This window comes from Thermobia domestica, chromosome 3 (assembly GCF_964235325.1).
Source record: "Thermobia domestica chromosome 3, izTheDome1.hap1.1, whole genome shotgun sequence".
In the NCBI taxonomy this organism is placed as follows: Eukaryota; Metazoa; Arthropoda; class Insecta; order Zygentoma; family Lepismatidae; genus Thermobia; species Thermobia domestica.
This window is the reverse complement of record NC_137456.1, coordinates 258,925,213-258,942,574: the sequence shown is the minus strand read 5'-3', so window position 1 is coordinate 258,942,574 and position 17,362 is coordinate 258,925,213. Positions and strand designations below refer to the sequence as shown.

Below are 17,362 nucleotides of genomic sequence, written 5' to 3'. Positions count from 1 at the left end.
CTGCAATCCCAGCGTCTTTCCCGAAGGGATCTTGTGAGCTAACTTCAAAATTTCAATGTCCGACCGGACAACGGTTCGGGCGTACGCTTGACCTACCCAATGCTGTTTGGAAGGCAGGCTTCAGGGATAGAGAATTAGTGCACTCAGTTAATGCGGATTGCCACAGTCAAGTTCGCCCATAAGGGGGGCAAAGGGGGCTCTCGCCCCCCTAGAGGAAATTGTGCTTCGGAATATCGAAAACTCAATAGAATTTTTAGAATAGCGTTTTCGATATTCCGAAGCACAATTTCCTCTAGGGGGGCGAGAGCCCCCTTGACCCCCCTTACCCTGGGCGCCCTTGGCCACAGTTACATTTTGATTAACTATTAGCACCCATGTCATATTGTGAGCTTGAGGTACGAAACAGTGTGTACGTATATCCCCGAAATGCTTTCCGAATAACCAGCACTTATTGCATAAAAGTTTCTGTGGCGACGGAGATTAGCAAATTCATACGTTTGTAAGTTCCAGCAACAGCATTATTCGACAACTTCTTTCGTATAACGTTCGTTCTGTTTTCGCATCAAATCATACTTAGCCATACAGATGTGCGTTACCATTCCAATAAAATTTCACCTTTTTATAGTTACTACAGCGTCATCCTTACAAACAAATGTTTCAACCATACCCTACCTATTTGTAAGGTAGCCTTAATTTGCGAATTAAAGTAGAGTTCTCATTTGAACTTTCACTGTTACTTTCCACTCCGCTCACATACAGAGCACAGGAAAAGATTATTTTGCAGGACTTGGATATCTCTCTATACATTATGGCAATTTTACTCTAATATTTTTATCTCTGTTGTATTATTCTCGAGCCTTGGAACGCCTCCGTGTTTTCTATTTAATTTTCGTTATTTACATTTATGTCTAACCGTATTCATACTATGGGCACTAGACGTTTTCATAGACACAGTCACCATGTCTTTGCGATCATTTTGAAAACGGTGTCTCATGTCGAAAATATTCTTACAGAAACTGTTTTGATATTCATTTGTCTATGTAACATGATGTTACTCGCTTCAAGTTGCTATTTGAAATTTTTAAGTTGGCCCCTGGATATCTTTCAGTGGAGTCACCCCTGACAACACCTCTCGATGTGCCTTACGTCAGTTACCTACTCCAGTTTTTCTTCTGTTGATTTATCTCCAATCGCTTTCATACTACGGATACTAAACCTTTTCTCTGATACTGATACTATGTTTCGGCGGCCTTTTGAGAACACTGCCACTTCATCTCAATCGTTTCCTCCTGCAAGATGTTTGATTTTGCAAGATTTATCGAACGAGGTACCACTCGACTCAAGTTACTATTTGAAATCTTGAAGTTAGCCCCCAAGACCCCTTCAGGGAGGCCACTGGGATCACAGGGACCACACTATTCGATATGCCCTATGATATTTACGTATTTCAATTTTGTTCCGTTCATTTACCTCCCATGGTTTTCATACTACGGCTACTGGAGTTTCCGAACTATATCATGGCGTCCATTTTGAAACTGGTGCTCCATATGAAACAAATTTCGGTACAGCGTTACTTAGTTTTCCAAGGCCTTTCGAACGAGGTATTACTCGACCCATGTTCCCATTTTACATTTTAAAGTTACCCCCCGTTACCCCCATTTCCGGGGTGTGGGGAGGGGTACTTTTGGCGGAAATGGTTTTCCCCCTTAGCAATATATAACGTTTACTTCAAACATTTCTTCTATGTTTTATCATTTTTTAGATATTTCCGTGGATTAATTAAAATGGCCCACCCTGTATATACATGTAGTATATTAGCCAGCTCTGTTCTTAATGGAACCATAGTGCTTACTCAATCAAGAAAGGCGACAAAACTGACTGTAATAATTATCGAGGCATTTCTCTTCTGTCGACATCCTATAAAATCCTTTCAAATATTCTATTAGCAAGATTGACCTCATACGCAGATGAAATTATTGGAGATTATCAGTGCGGATTTAGACGAAATCGATCAACTATCGACCAAATATTTACCATTCGACAAATACTCGGAAAGAAGTGGGAATATAATACCCCGTACATCAACTATTTATTGTTTTTAGGAAGGCCTACATTATACAACGTCCTTACAGAACTTAGAATACCGAGAAAGCTAATTAGATTAATTAAAATATGTTTAAATGAATCCCAAAGTAAAGTTCGGGTAGGAAAATTTTTGTCCACGAGCTTTCACGTCGCAAATGGCCTGAAACAAGGAGATGCGTTATCGCCATTGTTATTCAACTCTGTTCTGGAATACGGTATAAGGAAAATCAAAGATAGCAACCAGGGCCTAGAGTTGAACGGTATTCACCAGGTTATGGCATATGCTGATGATGTAAATTTAATAGCGGATGATAGGAGAATAGAAAGAAAAGCAGATATTTTATTAAACGCTTGCAGGAACATGGGTTTAGAAATAAATGCACAGAAAATTGCATACATGGAAGTGCATCGGGACCGTAATACAGTAAATTATGGATACGTTAGAATATTAAATAATACTTTTGATAAAGTGGATACTTTCAAATATCTAGGATCAGTATTAACAGACGAAAATCATATTCACGAAGAAATTAAACGTCGTCGACTAAAAGCAGGGAATTCGTGTTATTATTCGGTTCAAAATTTCTTGTCGTCGCGAATTATGTCGAGGAATTTGAAGCTTAAAATTTATAAAACGATAATCATGCCTGTTGTTCTGTATTGTTGCGAAACATGGTCACTTACTCTGAGGGAAGAACATAGACTGAAAGTATCTGAGAACAAGATCCTCGGACGAATATTCGGACCCAAGAGGAACGGGAATGGGGAATGGCGGAAACTTCACAACGAGGAACTACATAATTTATACGGTTTACCAAACATTGTTAGGGTCATCAAGTCTAGGAGGCTTAGGTGGGCAGGTCATGTAGCTAGAATGGAAGAAAGTAGAAGCGCTTTCAAAGTTTTGACTGGAAGACCAATCGGAAAACGACCATTAGGAAGACCTAGGCGCAGATGGAAGGACAATATTAAGATGGATCTTGCAGAGATAGGAATCCAAAATAGAAACTGGATCCAATTAGCTAAGGATAGAAGTCAGTTGAGAGCTTTTGTGAACCCGGCATTGAACCGTCGGGTTCCATAGGCCATAGAGTTAGTTATTATAATATTCGTAGTGCGTAATTGTAATTACGATTTTTAGTTTCTTTTTGTCAGCAGCTTGCGCCCTACTTGGTCACAATTCACGCCTCCTGGTTAGGAACCACTGGACAACAGTAACAAAGATCCAAAAGTAAAATTTAAGTTAGATATTTGCATTATCCGTTTATCGCTTGTGCAAGTTGGCAATACATGGTTGGTAACACATGGCTTGGCAATAAAGACATTAGGAGATAACGGAAGAACCTTAAAAAAGTCTTAGAATAAACTTCTCCAACACAAATCATACCTGAGATCATAAAAAGGAATTCTTTGCGCTAAATTCCAGCGCTTTTCCACTAAACGGCACTGTTCATTCATTCGGGATACGTCAAGAATCTTAATTATTGGTAAAGTACTCAATTTACATCTAAAACGGAATATTACGAAATCGTATGCATTCATATTAGGACTGTACGTGTATATGACAGGGAAGCATTTACCATTCTATTTACATGCTTCTTTTACACCTGGCGCATAGCTACGTAAGAACATCATATCACAGTGCGTGCTGTAAAAACTTTCTGAATGCCCCTTGTAGATTCGATATGAGCATCAGTGAATACTACAGGCATTCAATGAACTCATGCATTATTACCTGTAATATTCAAATATTATTCAAAGAAAAAAATTACGAGATGATCATACCATCGACTGCTGCCTTTAAACAAACACGAAAACAAATATTTTACCGTTGCTGCTGTGTTGAAGGTAATGAAATGAACGAATTTAAAAGGTCTTATATGCTAATCTATTTCTATTCTAACGTGGGAAACCTTAGCGCCATAATTTCGATTAGAACTAATGTGAAAGTTCTGTCGTAAGTAGTTCCAGCATCACCTTCTTTCCCACGCAAATCGATGCAGTGCAAGTAATGCTTCTCATATGTAGAAAAGCCCCTCTTATCTATCCCGCACCTTCAATACTTAACAGAAAAGTTTGAGGGGGGGAAATGAAGTTTTATCGTTTGCGAAAAGTTTCGCTTACCGTGGGAAGAAGAGTTTTGAGTTTTATAGCTAGCTCACGTTCAGAATATTACAGTTCTTCTGTCGCCAGTGATTTATAAAATGGCAAAAGTTGCCCCAGGATGACGCAAACATACCTACGTAATGTTACTCAAACACAGGACTGTAAGTATAACCAGAGGTGTAATGAAGGGATGCACTTAGAAACTAACTCCAAATTAACTATTTCTGTAAATATCTATGAATTTTAAAATCCTTGAAGAAGTATATTAGTTTTAGCTAATAATATCATAATTGAGAAAATGCATTTTAATAATACCATTTTAAGGCTGCAGACTACTAAATATTTTTGAAAAACTAATAATTTTTCTTTTGCCCGTTTTTCGTAAGTGAAAAGAGGTAATAAAATGTAACTTACCACAATAATAGATAATGTTATTCTACACCCTAAAATACGAATCGGAAGAATTTTCAGTGTTGCTATCCATAGAAATTACAGTGTGATCAGAATTTGAATTACTCAAAAATCTAGGTAAAGGCAGCGACTAAAAAAATGAACTCAACGGTAATTGATGACTTATCATGCTGTCTATGTTCCTTGTTTACTACTTTTTAAATAATATTTCTATTTATTTTATAAACTTTACATAAATTATTACAAAATAAATAAGTCATTACAAAATAAATAAAGACATTATTTAAAAAGTAGTAAACAAGGAACATAGACAGCATGATAAGTAATCGATTACCGTTGAATTCATTTTTTTAGTCGCTGACTTTACCTAGATTTTTAAGTAATTCAAATTCTGGTCATACTGTAATTTCTATGGTTGGGAACACTGGAAATTCTTCCGATTCGTATTTTTGGGTGTAGAATAACATTATCTATTATTGTGGTAAGTTACATTTTATTACCTCTTTCCACTTACGAAAAACGGGCTAAAGAAAAATTATTAGTTTTTCAAAAATATTTAGTAGTCTGCCCCCTTAAAGCAGTTTGTTCTATGTTTACTGTTTGTCTACCCTACCCGTCCGTGAGATAACAAATTTACGTCCGTCCGTCCGGAAGACAAACATCAATTTTGGCCAGGATATAGAAGCTCAAAAGTTAGGAATTAACTTCGCTGATGCTGATAATCAAATCAAAAGTTTTATAAATAAACGATTTTCGGTTTCAACGTTGATCATTATAGAACAAAAATGGCAGGTAACGAAAAGCTATTCCCTGCAATCGATTAAGCATCCTAAGATATTTCGTATCCATTCTCACCTCTCTACTTAAGCTGGAAGTGACAGAAATCTACCACCACTTAAAATTTCAATACTTTTTTTTAAGTTTCAACATCTTATGTATAAGCACCAAGGCTGGAGGAGGATTTCAATATTAACTGAGAAAATAGGACGCCACACAAACCAAATACCTTCACGTAATGTGCACGTAACACTCTACTTGCTATTTTAGAAAAGCAGTGCAGCTCTTGATAGGCTTACAATTATTTTACCACGTTTACCAAATTCGCTAGCGTTACAATTCATTGAACCTGGATACCCAGAAAGCCTTTAGTTGAGCTGATGTGTGTGATCAGAACATCCACTCGCACTACTGTTTTTTGTCAAGGAAACTCAGATAAAAATTGACTAAATAAATAATTGTGGAATGTGTTTATGTGAAAAATAAAATATAATGTCCAAGACTAACATTTTTAGGAAAGGGTTATAATGATTTTGTTTATATTTCTTATCTGTATATACGAGAAAACCTTTAATAATTAATTATAGTATATTACACTCTTTCTAATGCGGCCATTCTTGTACATAAGGTGCAGAATTATTATTATTATTATTGTATTTATGTTACATTACATGTTATCACTTACGTGCTGAGATCATTTCTTTAAGCTGTCTAAGATCTCAAATTTCTTGAATAGATATAGCGCAACATGTTTCCTTCTAGACGCCAAAACTGAAGGCAATTCTCCAATTCGCGAAAAATCCCATAATAACATACTAACTAACAAAACAAAACAACGTAACATTCATCGCAGATTAATGGAGTCGGCCAAATAATATAAACTAGACTAAATGAACCACACATAATTAGAAAAATGCAAAGTAACAAGAACCAAATACCAGGAAATAATATATAAAATTTGTAACGACATCACGAAGACTGGTGCATTACATGCTATACAGAAAAGATATCGTATACAACGCTGATAACATTAGACCGCATGTATCTGACGACCTGTCGGAAATCGAGAGAATTTGGGAAGGAAGTTTTAATGCATCCACCGCATACTACGGACCTAGAACCGTAATATTATCATTCGTTTTGTCTCTGTAGATCTCCTGGAATGCTCGTAAATTAGTTTCAAATGAGGCCTATAAAGACGACGAGTCACAATTTCTTACGCAGAAACATAGAAGGTGGTCAATAGTGATGGGATTATAGTCTTATCCTCCCCCCAAGACAGAAGATCATCAAACAAAATGGTGTACACGTGTGATTTTCAAATAACAATAAATATATTCCCAATCTCCAAAGGTTCAATACTTTTTAGACAAAAGGCAACATCGAGCTGAGGAAAATAACATGTTTAAGAGTAAATTCTCATGTGTAGTTTTCGAGAAAATAAAAAAAAAACTTTTGTGGCGCTAGAAAGCATGCTGCACGTTGTCAATAACAATCACAGTTTTTTTTTTCTGAGAAAGGTTCTTATTTATTTAAGTACTGTACATAGAGCAAAAAACACTGTTAACCACAAGACTGTTGTTTTATTTTTTCCTAATAATGGTGACATATATATTCTTTACGCACATACTACTTGCGAATATTTCAGAACTATTTTGAAGTGACACTGAATTTTGAAAACGGAGAGCAAAAAAATTAGTGCAGTTGCCCGCACCTTTTATTGACTTATCTTTATTTGGAACCAACAAAGAGAATTTCACCTATCACACTCGTTCTTATCAGTGATTCCATATTTAAAATAAGAATGGAAACAAGTTATACAGAATAAAAGCCATTTAGTACAATATTGGATTGCTCCATTTCATACGCCACACCAATACAATATCAGTTCTGATCTTTATAAGGAATCGAGACGAGCGTTCTAATTGAAGATAAGAAGTCCTTGGCTGTTTATCAATCATGAATACTTCTAATAAAGTTTTTAATTTATTTACCTTATTTCGGAAAATTAATGTCCCGAGTTCATCATGGTCTCGCCTGCTGTGAAGAATACACGATGAATAATTTACTGTATAAAATCGCATAAACAAATGCATTATCAGAATGAAGACGTAGATTTGAGTAGCGCCCTGGACGCTCAGAAGTATCCAATCCAATCTGTATGCTCCGGGCAGCGCTAAGAACTTGATTTGTTTGATTTTATGTGAAATGAATTGCATGTAAATATACAAATTAACGAGAGTTTAGAGATCCTTCATGTCTAAGCGGCTAGTGTACGCACCTTTAGCGTGGGAGGCCCGGGTTCGATTCCCGGAAGCTCATGTGGTTTGGATTCTACGTTAATCAGTAGGCCCACGCCTCATATAGCCTCGCTGTTGAAAGAGACGCTAAACTCGAAATCATCTTCAAAACCATTAACGAGAATTTATTATATATACCGTAAAACGGGGCTACTTTGACATTTAGGGTTACTTTGACATAGAGTAGGGCTACTTTGACAGATGAGCAATTCATGCTTCCTGTGAGAATTGTTGCATATACTTTCATAGATAAAGGCTGATATGGTGTCCACGGTGCGAATTGCCGGAGGGGATGAGAGATTTCTCCCATTGTATTTCTACACCCTCTCAATATCCTTCCTGTCCCTCAATATATAATATAAGGACTTCTAGATCCGCCACTGTTTATTCCCCCCAAAATGAATAATCTAATTCGCACTCTGACGATATATATCAACGTGTTGTGGAAGGGTGGAAAAGAGTGGATTCAATGTGTCCTGTGCAAAAAATGGGTGTATGGGTTTTCGTGGATCAAAAAATCCTCAGTATGCTTGTTACGACTGTAATGTTGACGACTAAGGTTTTTCTTTCCATTGTTACATGTAAAGATAACATACCGGTACATATGTATTTATGTTAAAAGAAAAGTAGAGTAAAAAATAAAGTAAGAATGTAAGGTAAAGCACCGTGGTGTTCAAAGTAAAAGATGTTAAAAGTAAAGCTTTAGAAAAACTTGTATAGTGGTGTATAAAGATGTACCACAACAAAATAAAGATTTCGTGCTTATCAAGAATACAGCATACCGTACTTTACACATGACCAAAACCGTGTTTTATATACTTTACATAAATTCCATGTACACATCTAAACTAGTCCAAAACCTGTCAAAGTAGCCCCGTTTTACGGTAGATATATATATATATATATATATATATATATACAAAAAAAAACTTATGTCTCCGTGATTCGTTATCACATTGAAATGAGCGAGAGAGATTGTTCTCAAGGGTAAGTAGTAGCAGATTCAAAGAACTTCATGGGGAAAATATTCTACTACACATTAATGCTAATTCTTGTTTTAAATGGCAACTAGCGAACATTTTGTGAAAGGACAAACCCCAATTGTGTTGGTCAATAACTGAAACCGAAAGTTTACAAGAAAAACATTTCACATAATGTACTAAGCAAGGGGCGCGCGGTGGCTCAGTGGTAGAGCGTTCACCTCCCGTGCTTGGGGTCCCTGGTTCCATCCCAGCTCGCGCCATGTGGACTTTGTGGTGCTCGTGGGTTTTCTCGGGATTCTCCCGTTTCCTCCCACTTTCTTAATTCCACCATTTCACTCATCTCTCATCATCACCGTTTCCTTTAGCCTAACCGGCATAAACGTGGGACGTAAAATTTACAGATTTCATTTCATTTGTACTAAGGAAGTCAAGTTCTACCCTCATACTAAGTTTGGTCGAGAGCAGACAAGTTCTGTAGATCGCATAGGACAAGACATTTACTTGTTATTTTTTTCTGGAAGAAAAATTAAATGAAGGACAAAACGTAAAGTTTACATCATTATTCTAAATGCTTTATACAAACATGATCCCTCAATTCAACGAGCGGACCGAGTTCAAGGATTTTTTTTTTTTTTTCATTATACGCTAGACCTGTTATACAACAGCGTACTCGCCTTTTCGATTCCTGGTGGAAGCTCGTGTGGTTCAAATTCCACGTTAAATTGTATGTCCAAGTCTCATATAGAGTCGATGCTAAAAAGAGATGCTAAATTTCAAACCAACCAATAAAACACCTTACCACTAATCAACAAAAATGTAAAGTTTACTTCTAGCCAAATCTAAACTACTTTCCCTCACGTTTATTAGAATATACATTGTTTGGCATTCCTGGTGAAGATACTCTCGACTAATCCAGTAGTTATCACGAGTATCTTTGACACACGTGGTTCTGAGTTCAAGTCGCAGAATATTGATGCAGCAGTGTAAATAAATTAGTGAACTACCTGTATGTAATAAGAGGTACAACACTCCGTCAAGGAAGTCAGAAATAACTGTGATGGGCTCAAATCATCAAAAATAAAAGCTCTGAGACTGATCATTGTCCTACCTACACAGTAACGATTGAGAATTAATTATTTCCCGTTTAGTTATTGATAAGGAATCTACGTCAATTCAACTGTAAATACTTTACAGAAGATAAGAATTGTTAGTCTATATCGACGGCATTATATCTATATGTTAAGCGGAAAGTTTATCGAAGACAGAACATCTGACGTCTGTACTGAATGCAAGAAAGAAGGAAAATGGAAATTCAATGTCCGTTTGAAAAACAAGCTTTCGTTGATGGAAAAATGCCAAAAACATATGGCCATAAAATACATCTGAAAGACAAACACCACACACAGATAAAATTAAACCAAAATGAATGTTTTAAAATAAACAGAAACGATGCGGCAACGAGTTGCGGCACTGTAAATCATAATGAGCAACTGCTATTATAAGCAAGCGTTCTAATGCCTACAATCAAAGCAACTTTCAGGAAAATAATTTGCATTTCCTGTTAATAACGTTACAGTTGTTTTAACCCAGGGATTTTCTTCAGTAACTAGAATTCTAACGGGCGCGTCGCAAAAGATATGGATACGTTTAATTATCCTAGGAAAGATAGGCTTTCGTATTGAACTAATTATAAGGTAGAGTCATAAAATCAAGTTGCGCTATATTCTGGTATGCATCATACATGTATTTATTACAATACAATGAGAGCAGGCGATTGCTTGTAGCCACCTTCCTGCCAGTTCCTCGATTCTACGTCGATACCACATCTTGTCCTTAAAGGCAAAGAAATCAGTCACTGCTCTTTCCACCTATTGTTGGTTGGTGAAGCATTGTGATTTCAGTAAGTTCGCATGGATGAAATAGTAACTCAAAAAGTAACTCAAAACTCAAAAAGGAAAAGTCGGAACTATACGCTGGGTGTGGCACCAGTTCGATACCATCAAGTTCCCACATTGTTTTGTTATGTTTTTCAAGCCAAGTATAGTTTTATGTTATCCTATTGCAATGGAGCGCGCTTTCTGTTTACGAATGTAGGATATTTTTGGCGTGGCCAATTTGAAAGTAAAGCCAGCATGGGATCGATCAGGACTTTTAGTATCATGTAAGGAGTGATCTGAAATACTGATTCTGAGAAATTCAGCTTCATGTAATTAGTTTGATACCACCGCATATTTTGCATATCATTCCTGGCCTGAATGCCCTCAACGATTTCTAGGGTTGATCAACGGCTTCAAATCTTTTAACATTCCGCAGTTATGTCTTAAGGCGAATTGAGGTGGATAATAAATGCAAGGGAGTGACTGTGAACGAATTGGTGGACCAACTACAGCAGAGAGAAACGGAAAAATCCCCGATGAAACACACTGAGATGATGCTGTCCATCATATACTAAGCTAACAAGATAGTAGCTCGCACCATAGAAAAGCACTCTAATCTGAGCCGCCATGTTATCCTCAAGAGTATTAATTACAATGTTGAGAACAACATGTAGAATTCTCTAATATTTTAACAGAAAGATTCCGAGATAAATATTCCAAACAAACTGTTTTATACTCTACAATAACTAATGAATAGGGTGCTTCCTTCACTTGTTACTTTCTTTGCTTTCCGTTATCTGCTTTAATGTCATCAATCTAGAAGATGGATACTGTTATTCTGGAAACTTACCCAAAAAAGAGATCCACATTTGGTGTAAGAGATCCCTTTGTTTACAGCTTTTTTTTTTTTTTTTGTGTGGAATATCATTATTGTGACACATTTGTTGCGTAAGATATTGTGCTTTTAAAAAAATGTTGGTCTGTGTTATAAAGTGGCGGATAGTACTTGCAATATGTATTTCTTCATTGCACGTCTAGCATATGCATTTATACTTTTATCCGAATTGTTTATGATCATTTGTGGATTGTGACCTTTCTAAACTATTTGGATGAATTTGGTAGGGATATGATTCTCCTTGCAACAGTTTTTCCGCAGGAAATAGCAAATACGTATATTTTACTTGCATATCTAGTATGTACATAGGCCTTTTTCTGCAAATTATTCCTTTTCTTTTGCAGATTTCGAGCTTTTTTTGAAAATATTCCGGGAGGGGCTTAGGCCCTATCAAACCGTTTTTCCGTAGAAATGAAAAATACGTATTTCTTACTTTTAAGTCTAGTATCTGCATGCATAGTTTCCTTGGAATCGCTTGTGCCCTTTTTCGATTTTGGCCTTTGTCATTATTTTTGGAGATATTTGAATAGGGGCCGTTGCTCCCCTTGAAACCATTTACTCACACAAAAGGAAAAACCCGTACTCCGTAATTTTCTACCTAGTATGTGTATATGCCTTTTCCTGTAAAATGGTTCGTGTTCTTTTGGAGATTTCAAGCCTTTCTGAAAATATTTCGGAAGGGCTTACGCCCCTTCAAACCGTTTTTCCGCAGAAACGAAAAAATATATATTTCTTACTTTTAAGTCTAGTATCTGCATGATTAATTTTCTCAGAATCCCTTGTACTATTTTGTCGATTTTGACCTTTGCCATTGTTTTTGGAGATATTTAAGTGAGGGCAGTTGTTATACCTGCAACCATTTTCTCACACAAAAGAAAAAATCCGTATTCCTTAATTTTCTATCTAGTGTGTGTATACACCTTTTTCTGCAAATTGCTCATGTTCTTTTGGAGATTTCCAGCTTTTTTGAAAATACTTCGGGAGGGGCTTAGGCCCCTTCAAACCGTTTTCCCGCAGAAACAAAAAAATATGGGTCATTTTATTTTGTGTCTAGTAACTACCTGCAATATTTCGTTGAAATCGGCGTGCAACACTTTACGGATATTCCATGTCAGTCACTTTTTACCAGGGTTGGCAAAAACCATGGTTTTTATTGAAAAAAAAACAACCAAAAAAACTGTTTTTTGGCTTTAAATCAGTTTTTTTTTGTTTAAATAATTTGCTCTACGTATTCATATCATATATGGACAGAAATAAGTTTGTTTGTTTGTTATTATGCAACAACCGAGTTATGCTGGAAGGGGTCACATAAGGTTAAAGCGAAATAAAAACCGCTTCTCGAGATACATCCGAGAGAAATTGTCCTCCATTTGAACTCGGAACCAGGACTAATTATCCACAAATGCGATACGTCTGCCGACTCACTCACGAAGTACTCCTGATAAAAATACGTTGTACTGATCTTTACATGCTTCTTAATATAATTTTCAAGAGTCATTTGAGTCCACTTTGGCTCAGACTCATTTATACATAAATATATACGAAAGATAATTCTCATTTCACTAAATGCTTCTCGTGGGGTTTGTATGACCCCCCTCCACACACAAAAAGTACGGCATTTCGATGTATTTTATCAATAGTAAACATTATTAAAACGAAACAATATTTAGAATTTTTCTTTGATTGCAGTTACATAACAATAATAACAACTACAAAAAAATCACAAAACAAACATTTATCTATCTATTAAAATGCTACAATAGCAATTAAAAGCGCCTGAGCTCCAACCTATAACTTTGGCTTTCAAACCTTTCATTTACGGTTATGTGTGATTTCACGTTTAACAGAGACAGACATTTTGAATATTTGTACTTTAAATAGTCTAAATTAGTTAACTATATCTTTTTCATAAAGTTTATGATATAAAATTATTGTTCGAAGCCTTTGTATTTTCATAAGCCTTCTCTAAAATCAATGCATGTGAATTGTGCTTCCATCTTCCGAGTTCTTTTAAACTATGTTTCTATGTTTGTGGTCAATCTTTTCGACAATGAGATCTCGGAAACTACAGGCTCTAAAAAGATGACGTTTTCACTGATCGATTGGAAATTTTGAGTAGATTGTCCAGTTTTAATTGAATATTTTAAAAAAACATGGGCATTATTTTTTTATTACATTTTTAGGGTACACTGGAAGCGTTGAAATTTAAAAAAACTAAAACATCAGACCCTATGCATTATACATTCCAACACCACAATGTTGTATATTGGGGTTGTATATGTCTCGGGCGTTTGTTCCATGGCCAAATAATAGTGAAAAAGGAAGGATAACAATTTCTCGAGTCTAAGATAAATCTTTATTTTCTGAGTGTTTTGCCCAATGAACACCATATATAACTGACATTATAATTAATTGTATATGTAATGTATTTGCTTATTACATACTGCATGCAAGAGGAAAGAAAACACTGGTCATACATGAATTAGAAACTCCAACCGGAAGTAGGTTCAATCTTGCAAACGGTGCGAGATATTGAGAAAAAATAATCGAAAAAATCTCCCCTTTATGATACCCCTTGCCGATTTTTTAAAATCAAGATGTCTTTCACTTGTGTCTGTAAAGGGACATGTACATATGTTGTGAGGAATGAGAAGGAGATTTATGCACATACGCGAATGATGCGCTGTGTAGAGAGCGCAGGTTCAGCTAGTAAACTTATAAAAAAAAAAAATTGCTTTTGTAGTATAATCTTTTTGAGTAATGAAAGGGGAATTTAGGTCTGAATATAATACGAATAATATACGGGAGTGAAACGTGATAACCCACAAATGTGTGTTCAAGATTTTACAAACACTTACACTTTACGAATATTTTTCGTTTTCTGGTTTAAACCATGGTTTAAACCTGCCAACCCTGCTTTTTACTATTACTGAAGCGCTTTCTAATATATTACGTTTTTGTCTTAAAAAATAAATATAACTATTGTGGGCTGAATTTGAATTTCAGGGCATCGGAAACGTCACTGTTCATCTCAGCAATCCAGAAATCTATGGATTCGACACTACTATTGGTTATTTTCAATCATATATAGGCGCTTATCCAAGGGGGTTATAGGGGTCTATAGCCCCCTCTTGACGCAAAGGTATACTGGATAAAATGCGCTTCAATCCTGCTTTACACTGTATAAAGCAGCAAACTATAGTTTAGCCCCTCCCTTGATCATATCCTGGATCCGCCACTATATATATATCCCTCTCCTAAGTTGCACCGTCAAAGTGAAATTATAAAAGACATCCAGGATCTGAACCTCATCTGTGCTGAAAATTTCATCAAGATTGGTCAGGTGGTTCAAGAGTTATTAAGTCATAACCACTTTCATTTTTATTGATACAGAAAGAGATAGATCCGTACAGAAACTACTCAACATCCACTTGATGCAGCAAAAACAACATCCAATAACGTTTGAGTCATTAGATGGTAGACTCAAAACGCAGTTACATGATCTTTCAAAGAGAAGATGAGCGATAAGATACCACGGCATTAATACTATTTACTTTTTCTTACCAATTACGGCAAATACTACAGAATGATTAAATAGTTCGCATACAAAAAACAAAGTAAATGAGAGGAAATCAGTTCACTATCAACTGCAAATACTACAGCCTACAATAGCCTGCTTCATAGATATTAAACTCAACCACTGAGTCACAACAGTTTTTGCTGAACTGTCCATACTAAAATTCCGACCCAAAACAACACAAAACTATTTAAATAATTAATAATATCCACCTGCCTTTTTAAAGCTCATCACTCTATCCGTACGTTGTACATTTGATGTATACATGCTTAACAAAAGAGCTACACTTGAGAGACCTACATCTTTTTGTTTCATGTAATATTACCTAAGAAAATAATCTTACCTGTCATTCATTGACTTAAAAGGAAAATTATCTTTCATTTTCAGAAAGATGCAATTTCATCCATATACCTTCCTTGTCCTTATCAGTTAAGTAAAATTAGTGGTTCCTATTTTGGACACGACTGTACAACAAAGATGCCACCAATTAAAAAAAAATAGGTTTGTTTAGGTATCACTTGTGAATTATTTCTTGTATTTTCTTTACACTTAAGGCATAATTATTAGTCTGAATAGGTTTTATTTATTATATTTACCTGTAGGTCGGGTGACAACTGTAGAGATAGCTGGCCGCTCCATGCGAGGTGGCCGCAGGTACACAGGTAAGACTTGCGCTGCGGCCAGAGCCCGCCGATGCTGTGCCATTTCTTGATTCCCTCTTGTTCATCTGACAATTGAGCTGACTAGCACTGGCACTGTGCAGCCGTTTGGGAGAGTTGAGCCAGACTTTCCGCATTTTGGTCGCCGATGTCACCACATCCCACACGCACTCACACACGCTCACGCAGGCGGCAGTCACGGCGGCCCTCAGAGTTCCTCCTGGAGGTTCCAAGGCTCTCGCACCGAACAGACACCAACCACAGAACACACAGAACACAAGAACACTCGCTGAAACTTGACTCTCCCAACACTCTGAGGTGAGTGAGTGAAGGGAGCGCCGGCCGCAGTTTACACAGCGTCATCCGATCGATCGGCAAAAGCGCGCGCACAAGAAAACATTCATATATATACACAGAGAGAGACAGAGAGACATACATATCATATTTATCCACCTTCCTAATCTAAGGCCCCTCACAGCGTTTCAAAATAAATCTGTCTTTGTTATTAAAATCATGACAAGCTGATCAATCCCTCCCAAACACATACCAATGACGACAAAAAGATAATCAGAATTTCATGTCCGATGTCATGGTATTTAGAACAGTCTGACTGAGGGCAACCGCAACACAAAATACATGCACACTTTACCTTTAGTTACAGATTACCAATTATAATCATTTGCCATTTCAACCTAATTACTATTCATTACCCATGCCAACAAGAGAAGCAAATAACAAAGCATCGCAATTCAATCATTAACGTGTGCTTATGAGCAATGGAATAGAATATCAAATGCATGGCAAAAACAAATATTATAGTTTATCTAATTATACAATTACAAGTTCTGGCGTTGCATATTGAGTTGGATTTATGAACATATGATAGATTTTCGTTTAATAAAAAAGAAAAACGAAATTTCGACTGCACAATATAAACGTTACTTAAACATAAAAAACTCGTGGTTCAGTTCTGAAGACAAAGTAAACAATTCAAAGAAAAGAACGACCGACTTCCATTTTTAAATAAAAATGAAGAGCTATATTATCAAGTATAACAACTCGCTATAAAATCTTGCATCTTTCTGTAAATTTAAAAAATTATATGAAGTCATACAATACGCTTTTTTATTTTTAAGCGGGATGGGCCAGTGGTAAGGGCACTCATTTGTGGTGCAAGAGAACTTTGGTTCAATCCAGACCAAAAAGTTTGTGGCATACAAAAATGTTTTGGTATGTTTTTTCGGATTCTCCCATCTCATTTCCTCATCCCACAGCAATTACGTGCATTTATCATCCATCATCTTTAACTTATACCAATAACGTGTGAGATGTTAAAATAAGCATGTAAAAACAAAATGAAACCTTTGAGTTTAAAGTCTCACGGTTATACGCTTTAAGCTCAAGGAGACGATGATTAAAGCAAGTGATTGATGATGGAAGAATAAGTGGAAAGAGAAAGCGGGAGAGCCCCGAGAAAATCCACGGGCACGATATTGCCCACCAAGAACTTACTTGGCCGGGGATCGAATCAGGGACCCCACGCACTAGATGTAAGCGCTCTACCACTGAACCACCGTGCTTCCAAAATAAAATATGTAATTAATTCGTTGCATACTGCAGTCATCTTTCAAGCTTTTGATTGTTTGCGCAACCGATTATCAGTACTGCAACAAACATGGCTCTCAAAAGAAA

At 36.4% G+C, this 17,362-nt stretch overlaps 1 protein-coding gene across 3 annotated transcripts in view; it reads right to left on the bottom strand.

The window, feature by feature from the left end:
• The window catches only part of LOC145681029 (kelch-like protein 5), a 589,536-nt gene that overhangs the window by 235,065 nt on the left and 337,109 nt on the right, over positions 1-17,362 (bottom strand). The window contains exon 1 of one of the 3 annotated variants that reach the window (XM_081752332.1): positions 15,608-15,946. The exons of the other annotated variants lie outside the window; for them this stretch is intronic. Coding sequence (XP_081608458.1) covers positions 15,608-15,807 — 200 coding nt within the window. The 5' untranslated portion in view covers positions 15,808-15,946. Of the gene's footprint in view, positions 1-15,607; positions 15,947-17,362 lie in introns of those variants that run through there. 3 annotated transcript variants of the gene reach the window in all.